The 17,981-nt window shown below is 31.5% G+C and overlaps 1 protein-coding gene across 1 annotated transcript in view; it reads left to right on the top strand.

Annotated features, from left to right (window-relative positions):
* LOC129226409 (signal transducer and activator of transcription 5B-like) overlaps positions 1-17,132 on the top strand; it is a 112,172-nt gene extending 95,040 nt beyond the window's left edge. The window contains exons 21-23 of the mRNA XM_054861008.1: positions 678-738; positions 4,317-4,421; positions 12,269-17,132. Coding sequence (XP_054716983.1) covers positions 678-738; positions 4,317-4,421; positions 12,269-12,338 — 236 coding nt within the window. The 3' untranslated portion in view covers positions 12,339-17,132. The remainder of the gene's footprint in view (positions 1-677; positions 739-4,316; positions 4,422-12,268) is intronic.
* The last annotated feature ends 849 nt before the right edge of the window (positions 17,133-17,981 follow it).

Genomic DNA, 17,981 nt, shown 5'->3' with positions numbered 1-17,981 from the left:
AAAATCTTGATGAATTGAATTAATCGCAAAATATCTCATGTAGTTGAGTTCATTGCTTGGGTTGAGATCTAAACAGCGTTTACATGGACCTTTTCTACCCCAGAAGAAACCTGCTTTTAACAACAGTCCGGTTATTTCCCGGGTAAATGTGGCTCTTTTATCCTCCTGCTGTAAATGCGGAGTTTTTACCCAGAATTCTCTTTGCAAAACGAGTTAGTTTACTAGCTGGGTATAGCCGCTAAGGAGACCGGGTAAAACCGCTTTTTCAAATACTGGGTATGGTACAAGCTCTTTTTACATGTGATTGGTGTGTTTCCCAGCTGGGTTTTTTTTTTTTTTTTTTTTTTTTTTGGAGTTTGAACGGGGAAAATGCATGGTACAAAAGTCGCATGTTAATGTGGCTAATGAATGCCATCCATTGTTTTGGCTATTTTTCTCAGTTATGATTCAATTCATGTACATTTTGAAAGACATTAGTTCATTCATTTTGGAAAGTGTGTTTATGCACTAAGTTTGTAAGTTATGTTTTCCTTAAAAAGATCCCCTGATAGGGTAATGGTATTGATATTATGCTATGTATTTAAAGGTTTACATTTCTTTATTTTTCAACTAATTATGTTAGCTTACATTCTATCTGTTTTGTTTCTCTAATGTTGAATACACCTCTCTTTCTTCAGAGAATCAACCTTCATCTGTTAATGGATATGTGAGACCAGTTCTAGTTACTCAAATTCCTGGGTAAGTATTTCTTAGCTAGTCAAAAAAAGGGGGGGGGGGGGGTTTCTGGAGAAATATTTGATCTGTTACTTTGTGATTATAATCCTAATTTATTAATCATGTAATGTTGGATATCAAACCTATCCAACTACTTTTACAGTTAGCTGGTTTTTATGAAAACCGAATATAACTATATGAGCTTCTTCACAACTGTATCCTTATTTTTTATTATGCTTTTAATAGCAATTTTGACTTTTCTTCGCTATTGATCTCTATTTCAAAATAAACACAGGGATACTGATCTTTTTCTGCGGACTTTGAGATCTTAACAGTTTTTTTACAAAAAAAATTAATTTGAATTTTGACATCTTGAATTCAAATTATGTTTTCGCAATCACCAGTGTGTGTATGTAGGCATGTGTGTTTGTGTCTGTGTGCAGGCATAAGTGTGTGAGTAGTTGTGTGTATGAATGCGTGTGTATGTGGGGGTATGTGTGTGTGCAGGCATGAATGTGTGGGTAGATGTTGTATGAGTGTGTGTATGTGTTTGTGTGTGTGCATGTGTAGGTGTCTGTCTGTATTTGTGTGTGTGTTTGTGTATGTGTGTGTATATGTGTGTGCATGTGTGTGTAGTTGTGTATGCATGCGCGCGTGTGTAGGACATGGATGAAACCTGGAGACGGTTTTCGCTATAGGAGCAGCATCGTAAGGAGCCGGTCGACGGTGATGGTGCGGAGGGTGGCGGTGGGAAAATAAAATGATAGGACGCCAAAAACAGTCAAGTGAGAACAATAAGCAATCGTGATTGCTCAAAAATTTATACTTAAAATTCATTAGTAAAGTTAATTTGAAAACATTTTAATTTATTGGTGTGCCATTTCATTTGACAGGTTAAAAACATATTCCATAACTTGCAATCTTCCATTCTGGTTTGCTGATTAAAATGTATACTTTAAATGAATTTGAAATCTTTAAAATATAGTTGCAGAAATTTTGACACTGCTGAATTTATATTGTTCAAAGTTCGAAAAACTAAAGGAATTATTTTTTTACAAAAAAAAAAAAAAAAGTATGCTTAAAATGCATTAGTAAAGTTAATTAGAAAACATTTTAATTTATTTGTGTGCCATTTGATTTACCAGGTTAAAAACAAATTTCATAGCTTGCAGTCTTCTATTCTGATTTGTGGATTAAAGTGTGTACTTTAAATGAATATGAAATCTTTAAAAAATATTTGCAGAAAATATGCCACTGCCGAATTTGTATTGTTCAAAGATGAAAAAACTGAGAAGGAATTATTTAATTTTACTCTAAGAGTATAAGTAAACCCTTAGTATATACAGAGCTGCCTTTGGCGACTATTTTTAATAGTTTGCTACCATGACAACTATTTTAACCTAAATTAAGGCAAAAATGACTATTTTGTAGAAAAATTACTACTATTTCATCATAAAAGTGACTAAAATGTAAAATAAATGGAAAAGTTTTTGAAAAATCTTCAGCTTCAAGTATCATTGGGTGAACTTTTCTAATTTCTTACTCACTCAGGCCTGCCAAATTACGTGAAAAGTAGCTAAATAGGCTAGCGCAAATAATTTATTGCCTAGGATAAGTAAAACAGCCCTTTTTTGTTTTTTTTTTCTGGCTCTATCAGGCACCTGATTCATGTTTCTTGTGAACAAAAATAACACTAGCTTGTATGGGTTAATATTAGTTACTAGTTTTGGTTTTGCGGTTGGCAATTACAACATTGTACCTTGTACTTCCTGGTACCAAAGGAAGTAGTTAAGATTTCACTAACAAATTCACTTCATTTCATTTCAAAAAATGAAAGCTAAAGGGGGCAAGGCAAACTTTTCAGGTATTTTAAGGTACTTTCTATCATTAACTTCTGGCAAACCCTGCTATTTTTCTTTGCTTGTTTTTTTCTGCTGCTGTAATGTTCCAACGATGAATTTTTAACGAACGCAGAGCAAATCCCAAGCATGCCAGATGATATCCTTCATCCAAAGAGGATATAAATTTTGTTTAGATCGGATTTAATCACCACAGAACGTAACTGCATTTGCCTGTGTAAATTCAAGAATGGAATGATGAGGTGGCTTACACCAAAAATGGCCAACAGGTTAATTGAGGTAGCGAGAAGCAAAGGGATGTAAGTGGCAAAATTAAAAATTTGGAGATAACCAGTACAAATAGTAGGTGAACCTCTCTTCTGTCTCGGGGCTAGAAATGGTACTAGTAGTCCTGGCAGGTGCTGTTGTATAACATAATTTAGAAAAAAAATTCAATGAAATCCTATCTATGATCTTATCTTTAAACACGTTTTACTCAATGACTATGACTACTACTTGAAAATGTCCACTTACATCCCTTTGCTTGTCACTGCCTCAATTGTGGAATAAGGTTTTGGGGACCCTTGCAATGTACTTTTGGGGCACCCCTTAGAGATGAACAGATCTGTGTAAAATATTTTTCATGTACCTCATTGGACTTCCTTCGTAGCCCTATGTCGTGGGAGCTCCTCTCGATTATAACATTAGCAAGATGGTAAATCCGTCACTTTCTCGAAGTAATTTCAGAGCTTCCTTTCTACACAGTCACTTCTTTACACAGCTACGCTCAAAATTTGTATGTTTAATAACTGTACTATTATTACATGCATACAATAAATGTACTATTAAAAGTATTAATTTAAAATTTTGCATTCGTCAATTTTTTCTCTTGTTTAAAACATACTTTCCAACTCTACTTTTTTAACGGGAGACTCCCGTTTTTTGCTTTCATCTCCCGATTTCCCGTTTTTTACGATTTTCTCCCGTTTTTGTACTTTTTTCAGTCAATCATCAAAAGTTTCACTTTCTTGTCAATAGATGGCGCCCTTTTCTTGTCTAGCAATGTCAGGGAATAAGAATTTTTCCAATTAATAACTCATTTTGTTAAAATTAATTTTTTGGAAGTTTACCACTTTGCATGTTCAACGAAACACGTGCTTTGCCGAAAATTGCAGCAGATTTCAGTCCTTTTCCATTGTTTAAATATTTCTATTATTTTGGAAGTTTGAAGTTATTTTAACATGAGCTACCCTATACCTACTTAATTTATATTTTATTTTAATTATATATTGATTTTTTTTTCCGGTTTTTAATAATTAAGTATTTTAGTTACTTTTTTGGTAGAGACTGGGGAATGTATGAAACTTTAAGCAAATTCACTCCTTTTTTTTTTTGGTTTTTCTTTTGCAGTATATTTTTCTTACTGCTACCAATTAGCTTACATCTGTGAAAAATCCCCATTACACTTTAAATTTCGTATTTATGTTATTTAAAAGCATAATTTTATAATTCTGTTGCGAAGATATGTCACTGGTGAATCGCCTATGTACCTCTAGTGGAATCTCCTGTTTTTCTTTCTTTGAAGGTTGGCAAGTATGCTTAAAAATAAAAAAACTTCTGACCTTGTTAACATACAAAGTTGATCTTAATGACAGACAAGTTGGATACCCCAGACTGCAGAAAGAACAGTTGTTTTTTATTTAGAATTAAGAATTGCTTTAAATTTCTTGCTCTCCAATTCTCATGGTATTTTTCCTTATATAGCTGGAGTGGAACTTGTGGCTTGGACAGCTATCCCGGCACGCCCCAGTCTGTGATGCAATCTCCTGATCCTGGGTATCATGATCCTCACAACCCTGCTGATATGCAGTAAGTTTGTTTCCAGCCTGGAAATCATCCAGAAACAATCCTGAAGACTTTTAAAGGAAAAAAGTGCCTTTTCTATTTTAATTGATTGGCCCTTGAATAGGCTTGATAAAGGCAGTGCTCCACAAGATATCTGAACAGTTTTAAAAGGTACTGAATTGGGAGTTCAGCAATCATAACTCATTTATCTTAACTGATTTTATAAAGTACTTATTTAATTCTGAATTCCCTATTTTGAAACATTTTAACTCATTAAGAATTTCATGGTATTTGTAGCAGTTTACCTAGGAGCTGCCGTAAAATTTATTTTTGCTTGTGTTTCAACTCGTCATTTGTAATTTTAAATCACTTAAACTCTGTAGGTGTTCATTCTGTTTTCCAAAAAACTGCCGAACTCTAGCATTAATTGAGTTCAGTTAAAATTTATATAAAAAATATGACTAAATTGCCACTCCAAGGTACCATTGTTCAGATATCTAATACGAGCATAACACTGAAAGATAGTTTTAGATTTATTTTGAGGTTTACACACTCTGACACAAAGCAAAATATTTTTCACTACTTTCAAGGAATGTGAACTGTGATAATTTGATTATTTTCATGAGTTGTAAAATAATAAGTTGAAACTATCTGAAATCATTATAAAATATATTTGGCTCACTAAAATGGTAAGTGAACTTTCGAGTACTATAAAATTAATTCTTAGTTCACAGTGGACGATTAATTAACCTATCATTTAATGAAACAGCTTGTTATGCAGCCATAATTTTCTGCTTCATTCCTGATCTCCAAGAAATACTCCATATGTCCATATTTTATCCAGTGCTGAAAATAGTTTTGAGCAATAAAATATATTTTTTACTGATGTATTGCAAGGTTTAATAATATATATATTTTTTGCATAGTGCCTTGTAAATTTGCATTGTCTAAGTGCGTTTGGAAGTACTTTTTCAATGAATACATTTTATCAAGCCTATTTTTGAAGAATGTATGTGGTACTTTGATCTTATGTGAGCATCTTAACAAACATTTACTGTACGTTATTGAAAATGGTTATCTGTGTTGCTTGGTAGTTTTAAAGCAGAAAACATTTTTCGTGTATTCTGCATGCTTAAAAAATGTTGAGCTCCAATTTCAAGTGTTTATAATTTTGCCATTTTGTACTGAAGGATAGCACTTGTAGTATTATTAATTCAAGGTCACTGAAACTACTATTCAAGCATTCAAGGTTTGATTCAAGCTTTGGATTTCCATGATATAAACTTTGCAACTTCAGCACACCATTTGCCTGACTCTCTCAAAGAATTAACTACAAACAGATAATTTATAAATTTATCAGTCTATTTTGTTAAAAATCCCCACTGCTACCTTTCAATTCTAGGATTTTAACTATACTTTTCGCACGAAGTGTTTCAATTCAGAACATAATTTAAATTGTTAGTTTGACGTTATTTAATTCTACATATATTTATCATGAATGAAAATGTTTTGAATTAAACGTAACCATTTCATACATTTTTTCAAATATATTTTCATGGTGCCGTGAGTTTGCGAACCCCTGCTCTAAAGTGTTGGTGAATATTTTTGGACTATGTTCTAACTTTATTTTTGAATGCTGTATTGTGTTTGTGGCAATGACCCTCTCTAAACATTACAAATAAATGCTAATGTTTTCTTTTTATTCTTATTCTGCAGAAAAGTATAATTTATTCAGGATTAGGATATAAAATTTTTACTGAATTTTAGAATATTTCGGCAAATATTGGGAACTATAAGTAAGCAATATTTAAAACTTTAGGCTTTGTTATGGAAAAAAGGGGATATACATTGCTAACTTTTTCAAAATGGGAATATACAAAAGTTTAGAAGTCAAGCAGGCCGATCATTTAGGGAAATCAGGAGGGGGCAATTGTCCCTCCCCTGACTTTGAAAAATTAATGTACCATGTTTACAGGAGCATGTGTTGTGCCCGTCGTAAGCACCACATCATAATATTGATCAAGCAAAGGGAAAATGCTTCATAAGTGGCGCACCCCAAATTATGCAATTTAAAAACAAAATCAATAGTGAAGGAAACTGAAATTAATGTCAACAGATTAAATTTTTCAATTTTTTTATTGTACTGTAAAATCACGAAAGTAACCCCCCTATCGATCATAGCCCACCCACCCCCCTTTTTTGTGCAAAGTGAAATCATTTTATAATCCCAAATTTACTCCCCCCCTTCACCTAAAAGTTTTCGGATCATCTCCTTTTGCCACTCCCTCCAAAAAAAAAAAAAAGTTAACATTTTCTGCTTTACTTAGGAAGCCTTTACAGAGGTTTAGTTTCTCCCTCCATGTGCAGGTTTCCTAATCTAAAAAAAGAAAGAAAAGAAAACACAATGATTAAAAAAAAAAAAAAGGTCTGGTCTCCATGGTGCATTCCTTCGAAAATGTTTAGACTCTTTTTGATGCAAAGGCGCCTTTTTTTTTTCTTATGTATTACAAAAGAAATTTTAGTGCTTTTTATTCATTTTGGAAGGAGCATTTTTGTTCTGACATGTAAAAATCTTCAACAACAAAACTTAACAATAATCTCTTTTAAAGGAGAAATAAAGTACTTGAACGAGTTTAGGATCATTGGAAATGTATATTTTACTAAATCGAGTAAGAGATTTGTCTGTTTTTACGTTTGCAAATTTTGTAATACACAGTTTTCGAAATTACGATTTTCGTAACGAATTTGGGGTCATGATTGTGATTTTTGCTTCTATTTTGAAACAAGAACATTAAGATTTTACCTCTTTTACTGTATCTTATTACCTTCAGTTCATAATTTATTTTCAAGCGATAAATTATAGGGGTTTTGCCAACTCAGGTGCAAAATCCTTTCCTTTGAAAAAAAAAATGGAGCCCACGTGCAATTTATTACAAGAAGAAAATTATGACAGGTTTTAATTAATTAATTTCTCACTCTTCATTCACTCTTATTTACTTAGTATTTATTTTCTGTACTCTAAAATTAATACTACTAAAAACTATTATTTTGGCTATTGTTTCAAAAAAATCTCTATTATAACCCCCTCTTCTGAAATCAACAAGTTTTGTTTTGAAAATAGGGGGGGGGGATACTTTCGGGATTTTACGGTATATGGGTGATTCTCCAAAATCCTATTATGTCCCCGTAGCCTAACACAAAAATTGTATAACCCAGAAAGTGTTTTCATTTTTTTTTAATAGTTAAAAATAACGTATGTGATGTTATTCGACTCTTATTAAAACAATAACTAATTTAGTTTTTTCTACAAAAATTTTTGAATTAACCGGAAAGACACACTTTTGGCGTGTCCCCATGCGTTTTTCAAATGGACTAAAATTGTTTAAAAATTTTATATCAACATTCCACAAATTCAATTTGTAGTACAAAATTAAGCAAGGTATAAAATAGCAGTCTTAAAATTAAAAGCTTTTTTTAATTTGCTGCTCTATAAAACTGTTTATTATCACCATTTTGTTGGATTCCTTGAATATTTTGTTAATATGATTTGTCTGCTGTTCTCATTAAAATTTTGAAGTTCAAGAATAGGGTATGAAACATTTTCGCTGTCATTCTCCTGGAAAATATCTGTTTTAAATAAACAAAAAATTTTAACTCTACTCATCGTGTGTAGTTGAATTAAGAGGTTAGAACAGAAAAATTACATTATTTATCTTAAATATAATCCTGGGCCTACATAACAAGCAAATCGTATGGAACTTGTCATACTCCTGTCGTAAAAAAAGTCAAACTCCTTTCCTAAAACAATCACTCAAATAGCATTATTTCTCAAGCATTGATAATGCATCCCTTAGAATAGTAGGATTTATTTCCATTGCATTAGTTTGAAAATAAGATTGATTGAAAAAAAGGAAGTTAAATTTGGCAAACGACAAATAAAAAATGTATCAGTTTAATAATTCTATTTATTTATTTATTTTTTTTGTTGTTGTTGTTATTGTTCAGATGAAGCGTTCCAAAAGAGATTTATTGGTTAGACATTTGTTTATCTAAATGTTACTCACGTAAGTAAGTGAAGTTGCTGTAAATTTCGCAGTTGCTTTAAATTAAAAGTAAAATATATGTTATCAATATTGCTGATTCCATTTTTGTTTTATGTTTGTGTTTCTTGAACCATAAAACGATTCACAGGTAATGAGAAGGCAACTTTTCTTTTTGTAAATTTTATCATACTGTGTATGGCTAACTTAAAGAAAGTTTTAATGTAGCAATCAATTTTTTTTTTCATTGAAATGAATGTCCATTATTCGGAGTCTAAGCTATTCAGAGTGAGTAATATGAAAAAACCTATATGGGACTTGTACTCTAAGAAATTGGGGGTGTCCGTTAAGGGAGGTTTTGCATACATTTTGTTTTGTCATTTAATAACCATACTTTTTGATTTAGGCGTCAGTTATTTCTTTATTACTATAGTTACATTTTAAATAACCCACGAAAAAATTCATTTTGTTACTCTCCTGGTACTGCTTGTCTGTCTCTTGCTGTATGAAAATTTGACTGCCTGTTTTGAAGGTGTCACATAGTTAAAGTTAGCTCTATTTTCCCCTTAATAAGTTTTTAACAAAGAGTAAGTATAATTTTTTTCAGATTTTTTTTTTTCAGCATTTTTATTTTAAAAAAAGTTATGACTGGAAAATGTTTTTGGAGAATCACCCATATATAATGTAATTACTTATAGTTATGGACTTAAAATCCTTTGATCATAAATCTTGTTGAATTTCAGATCGCTACCAAAAATGTTAAAGTTGCGGATATTAACTGAACGATCACCTTAATGGATGTTTTAAAAAGTTGTAAACTTTCATTGAAATAATTACCTTATATACTCTATAAAACTGAGCAATTTAGTCAAAAAAAAAAAACTTATTTAAGGCTGGAGGGTCGAAATTATTCACAACATGAAAATTCCAAAAAAAATTTCCCATACAACTCTTGAAAATCCAAACATTTTCCCTACTTTATTTTGGCTCTGTAACTTAACAATAAAGAAATAAACTGCTGCACATTCTGACAAAATTTTGTATTGTCTACACGTTAATTAAAAACTAAATCACAGCGAAAGCCTGACTCGACAAAAAAGTAGGAATTGTCGAATTCTATATTTGTCAATATTTTACATAGTTGATTGCTTGGAAATAAGTTTATTGAAAAAAATGCTCATGAAATACAGCTGCAAGAAAATAAATTAAAAGATTGTATTTGTATTAAGCCAGATTAAAAGCAACATTTACCTAAAAAGCAAATTTTCCGAAACTTACTAGTTTCAGAAATCAAGATTGCAAAAATAAAACCTTTTCATACACATTTAAAAACTGGGCATATTTCAAATTGTTTTTTTTAACCTTTTAACTACATTATGCTTTCCTTGTTTTTAAAATAATCTATTTTCTCCAAAACATAGTAAAATGTTTAAAAAAAGTATGTGCCGCTCCCATAGTATCCAACACAGCAGAAAATTTTTCTTATAAAGCACTACGGCACTTATGGCCAAAAATACGGCATTAACAAATGAGTGGATGTGGGTTTCATTGTTTATATATATATTATTTGTATCAAGTACATCGCCTGCCGCTTATTAAAATCACATTCTGAGGACACTTGATTTTATACAGTAGAACCTCTCAATAAGGGACACTAAGGGGACCGGACAATCTGTCCCTTAAATAGAGGTGTCCCTTCTTTGGAGGTAGATAAATTCATGCATGCTGTGTTAGCTTAGCAGCATTTCATAATAAACGCAATTTAATAACATTTAAGATTAATTATTGAAAATGTTTCTAAAATTCAGAATTACTCAAACCTGGGGAAAAAATTGTAAAATTAAAATTGTATCAAAAATGTGGTATCAAAGTTTTGTAATCGATTTTCTTGAATTACAATTTTGAATTAATGTGTTACATGGATTTTTTGATGTCATGTAATTTAAAATGCAAAAACACAGTGTGATCATATTTCAAGTTTTCCATACGAAGCTTTTCATGAGCAGCACACTATCTGTTGGGGCTTAACCCATTTGAAAAGGAATTATGAGAGTACAAAGCATGAATGTAGGACTCAGCAAGAATTTTAGATTACTTATTTGTTTACTTACCAATTAATATCAAGACAAACTTTTATATGTTAGTTTAAAAAAAAAAAAAGAACCTTGAATTTTCTCCTGTAAATTCGAAATTCCTAATGCATTTATACATAATGTTTTTATATTTTTTCTCTGTGGCTGTCCCTTAAATAAAGTGTTTTTTAATGAGAGGCAAATGCATGAAGGACCCTATCCTGAGGGACTGGGACTAGAAAAGGTGTCCTTTAAATAGAGGTGTCCCTTATTCAGAGGTGTCCCTTAAAGGAGGTGCTACTGTAAAATGGCTGATTTTATAAACCAGCATACCTACTCTCACTTAAAAAATGAAAAGTTTTGAAATTTAAATACAACTCTAAAAACGAAATGAATTTTTTCATTTATTTTTTTGTTTGAAGTGTTCCAAAATACAGTTGACATTTTAAATAAACATGAGGTGCATATTTTTTTTTTATTTGCGCAAGGGTTTTAATTAAACAACAATACTTTACCATAATGGAAAAGTTAAGATTCAATATAGTTTGAAAGTTAACAAAATGTTTTTAACTTTCTACGTTATATTTTCCTCTTTGCTCTATAGTGCATCGGTTAACAACAAACACTTTTTTGACGTCTATTAGAAAGGGCAAGTTTGGCACTGAGATTTCCTTACCTTCTGAGATTTCTTCACTTCTTGGTGCTTCTTTATCAAAATTTTACGTATGACGGCTAAAAGTTAGATTTTATAAATCGGCGATAGTGATTTTATTAAAGACGGTTTTAGCATGTTTTGATATTGCAATGATTCTGTTCTTCCAGATTTTATTTTAAAAAACGGCTGATTTTATAATCCGGTGATTTTATTAGTGGCAGGTACTGTACATAGCTTACCCCTTTGGAAAATTTTGAAATGATGGGCCTGAAATCAAGCACTAGTGCTACTTTCCCTTTCTTTTAAAAATTTTGAATTCCAGCTCCTAGTAAATTATATAGAAACATAGATATCTATTTTGATTTTGCCTGTTTTGTTTTAAAAAGGTACCTCAATTCAATTAGTAGTTTTCCCCAAATTTACTGCGTCAGTTAGATGATACCTATATGATATTAGCATCTAAAAAAGGGAGTAAAATATTATTTTCATTATAATCATTTATGATTATAAAAACTTGGAAATGGTGAACAATAAGTATTGTGGTTTTTGCTAGAAATTTTTGTTAAATGGATATTTGCTTGAATATATAATGCTGAGACAATTGTAATCACTTATGTTACTCCATAAATCATTTCATGTTGTAAATGAGATTTTTATAGTCAAAGCATTTTCACTGTGAAACTATTTTTTAAATCTTTATTTGGAAAATATTTCATGTTCTAATCGTGTTTGACATTGTTTGATTCATTGCATTTTTGGATATTGTGATATTTGCTGCATGTTGTTGATCATTAATCAAGAATCATTTCATATTTTTCTTGACATTCACTTTTTCTCTTTGATTCTATCCCCCAAGGAAATGTACTCTGTATGAAGCATGTTCGTTTTGATCTTGATTAACTTCTGTGTTATGTGTTTTCTGCATTTCTCTTCTTCATCCTTTGTCTTTCCTCTAAACCAAAGAATTTTTTTCGTTGTTCTTGTTTTCTTGTTGTGACTTGAAGAAATGGTTTATTTTTTCTTTGAAATGAGATATTTATGTCTAAAATCAAAATTTATCGTTTGATCCAAATTGGATTTTTTCTCTCTCTTTACCATTTTCAGCTGTGATCCTGAGAATTATGATGTCTATGGTGCAGAACCTTTTGGGATAAAAGTTGAGAGGTGGATGTAGTGCTTTTGTGTCACTGTTGATGTATAATGCAGTACAGCCTGCATTTCTTTTTATAATTCAATGTTACGAACTATATATTTTAAATGCCAGTTGGATTTGAGCATCCTTGTGTGGATCATTATCAGAGGACTTTTAATCAAAAAATCATCCATTTGGAGGTAAACGTGAATTTGATTTGTATGGTGACGACATCTTGTTAATATTTTCATAGTTTGTATCGAACTTGTTGCGCTTGATTGTGTGCAATTCCATGATCATTTTTCTTTGTATTGAAAAGTAATGACAAGATATAATAAAATGTTCATTTTATTGTAATTTTATCGTCATTTTAATTCATTATTATCAGACCTCATATGATGTTATTTAGATTTGATGTTGAAAAAAAAAATCTCACAGCTTCGACAAATGTTGTTATTTGTTATGTCTAGATATCAATATTTTGCAACAAACTTATTTTTGCTGAAGTGGTTTGTTGTATAAAGAAAGAAAAGAAATGTCGTTCTTTCGTACATGTCTCAACAAACATGTCGAACTTGTCTCGCTGCATCATGTTTTTCATCTGTACATTCATTTAGCACTTCAAGTTTCTTTTTGTTATCATTGCTTTGCTTCTAATAAAATTATCTTTCCTATCAAATGAGGTCTGAGATCAATTTACAACTTTTCTTGTGCATCAAAATAAATGTTTGCTGTCATGCAGTGCAGTTAGATACTTTTGAATTGATAACATGATCCTGAATCTGAAACATCCTCTCATTTTATATGAGAGCAAATGTCAGATTGAAAAAGCTATTTCTAATGGGTTTTTGCGTTTCTTTCACAACGATCTGAATTTATTGGAGAAGCCTGTGTGTAATACAATAGCAAATCGTGTTACCTTTTTTTTTTTTCAATGTTGAGATATATCAATTGATACTTATTTACTCAACACTATGTAATAAGTATGTATTTTTAATTTCATATTTTCTAATGATAAAAAATACAATATAGCTTTGTTCTAAGTATGAACTTTAAAATCTCTAAATACATACCGGTAATATCCTTAGGTACATTTATTTTTAAGATGTCAATAAAAGGCACTTTTCCAAATGAAAAGCTACTATTTTTTGAACATATTACTTTTTTTATTTTTTAGAGTGCTAATAACTGGGTAAAAAGCCTTGTTAATATCATTAAATAGTCTTACAATTAGACATGATAGCACTAATAGCTCTTTATTTTTGAGTAAAAAAAAAAGTTAGAAGTATAACCTTGACAATTTCATATCAACACATAAAAATATGGTCCTTATAATGTTCTTGTTGGTATAAGACATATTAAAGTATTTTTAAATTTAAGAAGATGTATTTTTGTACATAAGACTTGATTTTTGCATTTTAAAATTGACTTATCGTCGCCTCAGAGCAACAGTAAGATGTCTAATCTCAGAAATAACACAAAGATATCTTACTGTTGCTCTGAGGCGACAATATACTACTTTGATATATCTCCATATTTAAACGGCCTGCCTTTTTAAACAAATATAGCACTTCTAGGAATAGGGTATGTTCGATAACGCTTCACAGGGACCGCGCTAAGTATTCGCCAATGCGCCAAATGTGATAAAATCGTAAATTCTGCAAAAAAAATTTTGAATTTGGCGAATTTATTGGCGAACAGAAAATTTTCTAAAATATACACAGAAGAAAAAAAATCTTCCTTCAGATGTCAATCTAGATAAAAATTAGGTCCGTTCAAAAAAGTCGCACCCCTAAAAACGGACCCTTCGCAAAATTCCGACCCCTAAAAACGAATCTTTCATCACAAAACTCCCAGACTAGCAATCACTGAAAGTTGTTTTAACCCTAGATCACTCTGAGCAGAATGAGGTGCGCGCACGTGCGTTAGCATTGGATCGGAGCGTTATCATCCATCGGATCGGTGGAAGGATGACGTTTGCCTCTCGCCTCTTTGCGTCACTGTACTTGCGCCTCTCACTGATTGGATATCGAGTGCGCAGCGTGGTTACCGAGTAGAAATTGTTGGCGGATGCCTTGTTGAATGGTGCGTTTGTTTCATTGTGTTCGATGTCTGAAACATCAGAGTAAGATAGGAATGCAGTCTTTACTTTATTAAAAGCTTGTATTTCTACTCTCAAATATTTTTAAGAATGATAAATATCACTTTAAGTTGTTTTTAGCCATTTTTCCTTTGAAAAATTACATATGATTTATGGAAAAACTACTAAATTTGCATTTTTTTTCTCACAAAATTCCTAAAAACGAACAAAAATTCCTGGATATACCCCTGTCCTTATCCTCAAAAAATTGTCAAAAATTAAGTTATACTTCACTCTGATGAAATATTTCTGCAGACAAAAATACATTAAAATGAGTAAAAGTTAATCTTTGACTAAGAAATTTTAAAATTTGGCTAATTTACTGGCGAACATTTCGAAATCCTTAGCGCGATCCCTGCTTCAACATGTCTCCGCTAATTTCCCAACCTACGCATGCATTTCTTAGAGCCAACTAGAGGGTGTACTGCCTTCTCGAACAAGAAGGATGTGAAAGATTTTTCTTGAAACATTTTTTCTTCTGATGTTCATTTATAGTTCAGCTCTATAAGTTGAGACCTGGTGTTCCAAAGGTACCACATTAGCGGCAATAACACTTTCCCTTTTTGCTAAACTCCTCGAAGAAATAAACTCTCAACATCAGCCGTAAAGTTATCAGAGCTTATTCAGGATTTGCAGTGAAGCTGTAACCATGTTATATTATCTAAATAGGATTGAATTTTCCCTCAAAGAATTCCCATGAACTTTCTATTTTTTTCCTTTCTGGATGATAATGCTGCAAATCTCTTTCATGAAAACTATTTAAAATATTATAATATTTATTTTAAAAATTTGGATATAATAACCACTTAGTAGTGAGCATTTTAATGCTTCCCTTGAGGTTCCATACATGACTTGTCTGTATTATAACCAGTGATATGAATTGGGTAATTAATTACCCAGTGGGTAGGTAAATATGTTTTGAGTATTTACCCTAGGCCTGGGCTTTCTATTTTTTTTCCTTTCTGGATGATAATGCTGCAAATCTCTTTTCTTTCATGAAAACTATTTAAAATATTATAATATTTATTTTAAAAATTTGGATATAATAAGCACTAAGTAATGACCATTTTAATGCTTCCCTTGAGATTCCATACATGACTTATCTGTATCACAATCAATGATATGAATTGGGTAATTACCCAGTGGGTAGGTAAATGTTTTGGGTATTTACCCTAGGCCAGGGCAAATACTCAAAAACTCTATTTTGGAGGGAAAAGTAAAAGGTGAACCAATGATAAATTTTCATCTAAATACAGAATAAAATATGTGAAATTGATACATACATATGTAGCATACGGTTTGTACTATTTTTTATAAAAAAATTTGATGAAATTATTTAAAAAATTTGCGAATCAACTTATACTTGCAGTCCAAAAAAAATGTTGGTGGTTCAATTCACCTTGCAGATTTTAAATCCAATGATGCAAGGAAATAGTCTGAAACGATCCAACCTACTTGATGGTTTACCTTTTGTTCATGAAGGACAGAATCATTTGAAATTAGAAAGTGTTCAGCTGAAATCATTGTAGGATTGCTCATCATAAGATTGTGTGAAAATTAAGTGAGCGTGAGTTTACTAGTAGGGTGGAGAAATTTGTGAGGAACAAGTGTTAAAGTAACTTAATACATTTAAATGCATCAGTTACATCTCCTGCAGGAGAAAGAACTTTCAGCATTTTCGGGTTAGATTTTAGAGATGGGCAATGTTGTTCTTTGTAATAATCTGTTCTTCAGGAGGTCATTCTTTTTTTTTTTTTTTTTTTTTGACTCGTTCATTAAACTTGTTCCTTTAAAAATGTTGCAGGTGATCTCTCTGCAAGACAAACTCACGTACATTCGATATGTTTCATTTGATCAGTAATATTCTTTTTAATGCCTATAAAAATAATCAAAAAATATTTTATTTAGGTCCAGATGGTAGAAAGTTCAGATGCACATATACCAATAGATCATACGTAACGAAAAAAGAAACAACAAAAATATTAGTGACTAGCCGGAGTACCGGATAATTAAACTTCAAAAGCAGGTCTCATCTGAATATTAGAAAGCTCATTACAATAAAAAGGGGCATTGGTTACTGCCATGGAAAATAAAAACAAAAATAGAACATTCTACATAGTGTAACCATTTTTTTTTAAATATATATTTCTGACGTGTACATTAAGTTTGTATTAGACAGGAAACTAAACTGCTAATATTCGCTGCACTTTTGTTCTTCCTATAAGAGGAAACGGTTCCAAGATCGCATGACTTTATGAGATTGCCAGAAACCGATATCTCGAGTTTCCGATTTTTCTAAGGGATAGAGGGATTCAAAGTAAGCTCTCAAAAGCTAATGTCAGCCCTTCTGCTCTCACAACTTAATATTTGTTAAGTTTTAAGTGACTAGCTCGCTGTTCTGTTTATCTTGTCCATTTCAAACTTTAATGCTGACTTATGAGAGCGTATCCCATATGGAAGATATCAAGTAAACAACGACTATTACTGTAAAGGTCAAAATGCTCTAAAAAGGCGTGAAATGTTGAAATCTTTCCAAAAGACTATTGTTGGTGAATTTTTACTGTAAATATGTAATTGTCTTTTGTTTAATAGTTTAATCCAGACATGTTTTACTGATGTGTTATGAATTTGCTAATGTCTATAACAAGGTTTGGTGTTTCAGATTTTATTCTGTTGAATATGAAAGAGATGAATAAATAATGTGTTTTTATTTTTTGGTAGTCTTTCTTGCACATGGCTAATTTATTGAGATTATTTCATATGTTGAATGATTGAGTTTGAGTCCATACTTATAATTAACTAGAATGTTCAACTACTTGTATTTTCACCACTGGACATATATGTGTGTATTATAAACCACATATGAGGCTGCGAGAAGCAAAGGGATGTAAGTGGCAAAATTAAAAATTTGGAAATAACCAGCACAAATGGTAGTGTGAACCTCTCCTCTGTCCTTGGGCAAGAGATGGTACTATAGTCCTGCTATACAGCATGATTTAGAAAAAAATTTCAATGAAAGCCTACCTAGGAGCTAATCTTTAAACGTGTTTTACTCAAAACTTGAAAATGTCCACTTGCATCCCTTTGCTTCTCACTGCCTTGTATTACATTGGGAAATAAGGCACATAGTTGGAACTTTAGTAGCATTAAAGGTATTCAGGCATTTTTGCATCCTTTGCTTGAGTTGACTTTAAAATTAAGTAAATAAGTGATTACATTTCAAGACTATAAAACCCCTTAAATGCTGAAAAAACTTTATAAAGTTAAGAGATTTAACAAGTTAAAAATGTTTTTTAAGTTTCACTTAATATTTCTAGACTTTCATAATTTAAGAAGAATCAAGCTGAAAATTTCTGTAGCTTTGTTAAGCCTAAATGAAAGTAAATCACTCACTGTCAATACAATGGATACCAATCGACTGTCCCTTGGCCAAAACTCTTGGAAACAACATATATACAATACTGATTCAAGAGGAAAAGCTGTTCAGTCCCTCCCCCCCCCCCCTTGTTCGCGAGAGATTGGCAATGAAAGTGTTAATTTTTTGT

Source organism: Uloborus diversus, chromosome 7 (assembly GCF_026930045.1).
Source record: "Uloborus diversus isolate 005 chromosome 7, Udiv.v.3.1, whole genome shotgun sequence".
NCBI classification, from domain to species: Eukaryota; Metazoa; Arthropoda; class Arachnida; order Araneae; family Uloboridae; genus Uloborus; species Uloborus diversus.
Note: the sequence above shows the minus strand (reverse complement) of the source record. Positions and strands in the feature narration are given on the sequence as shown.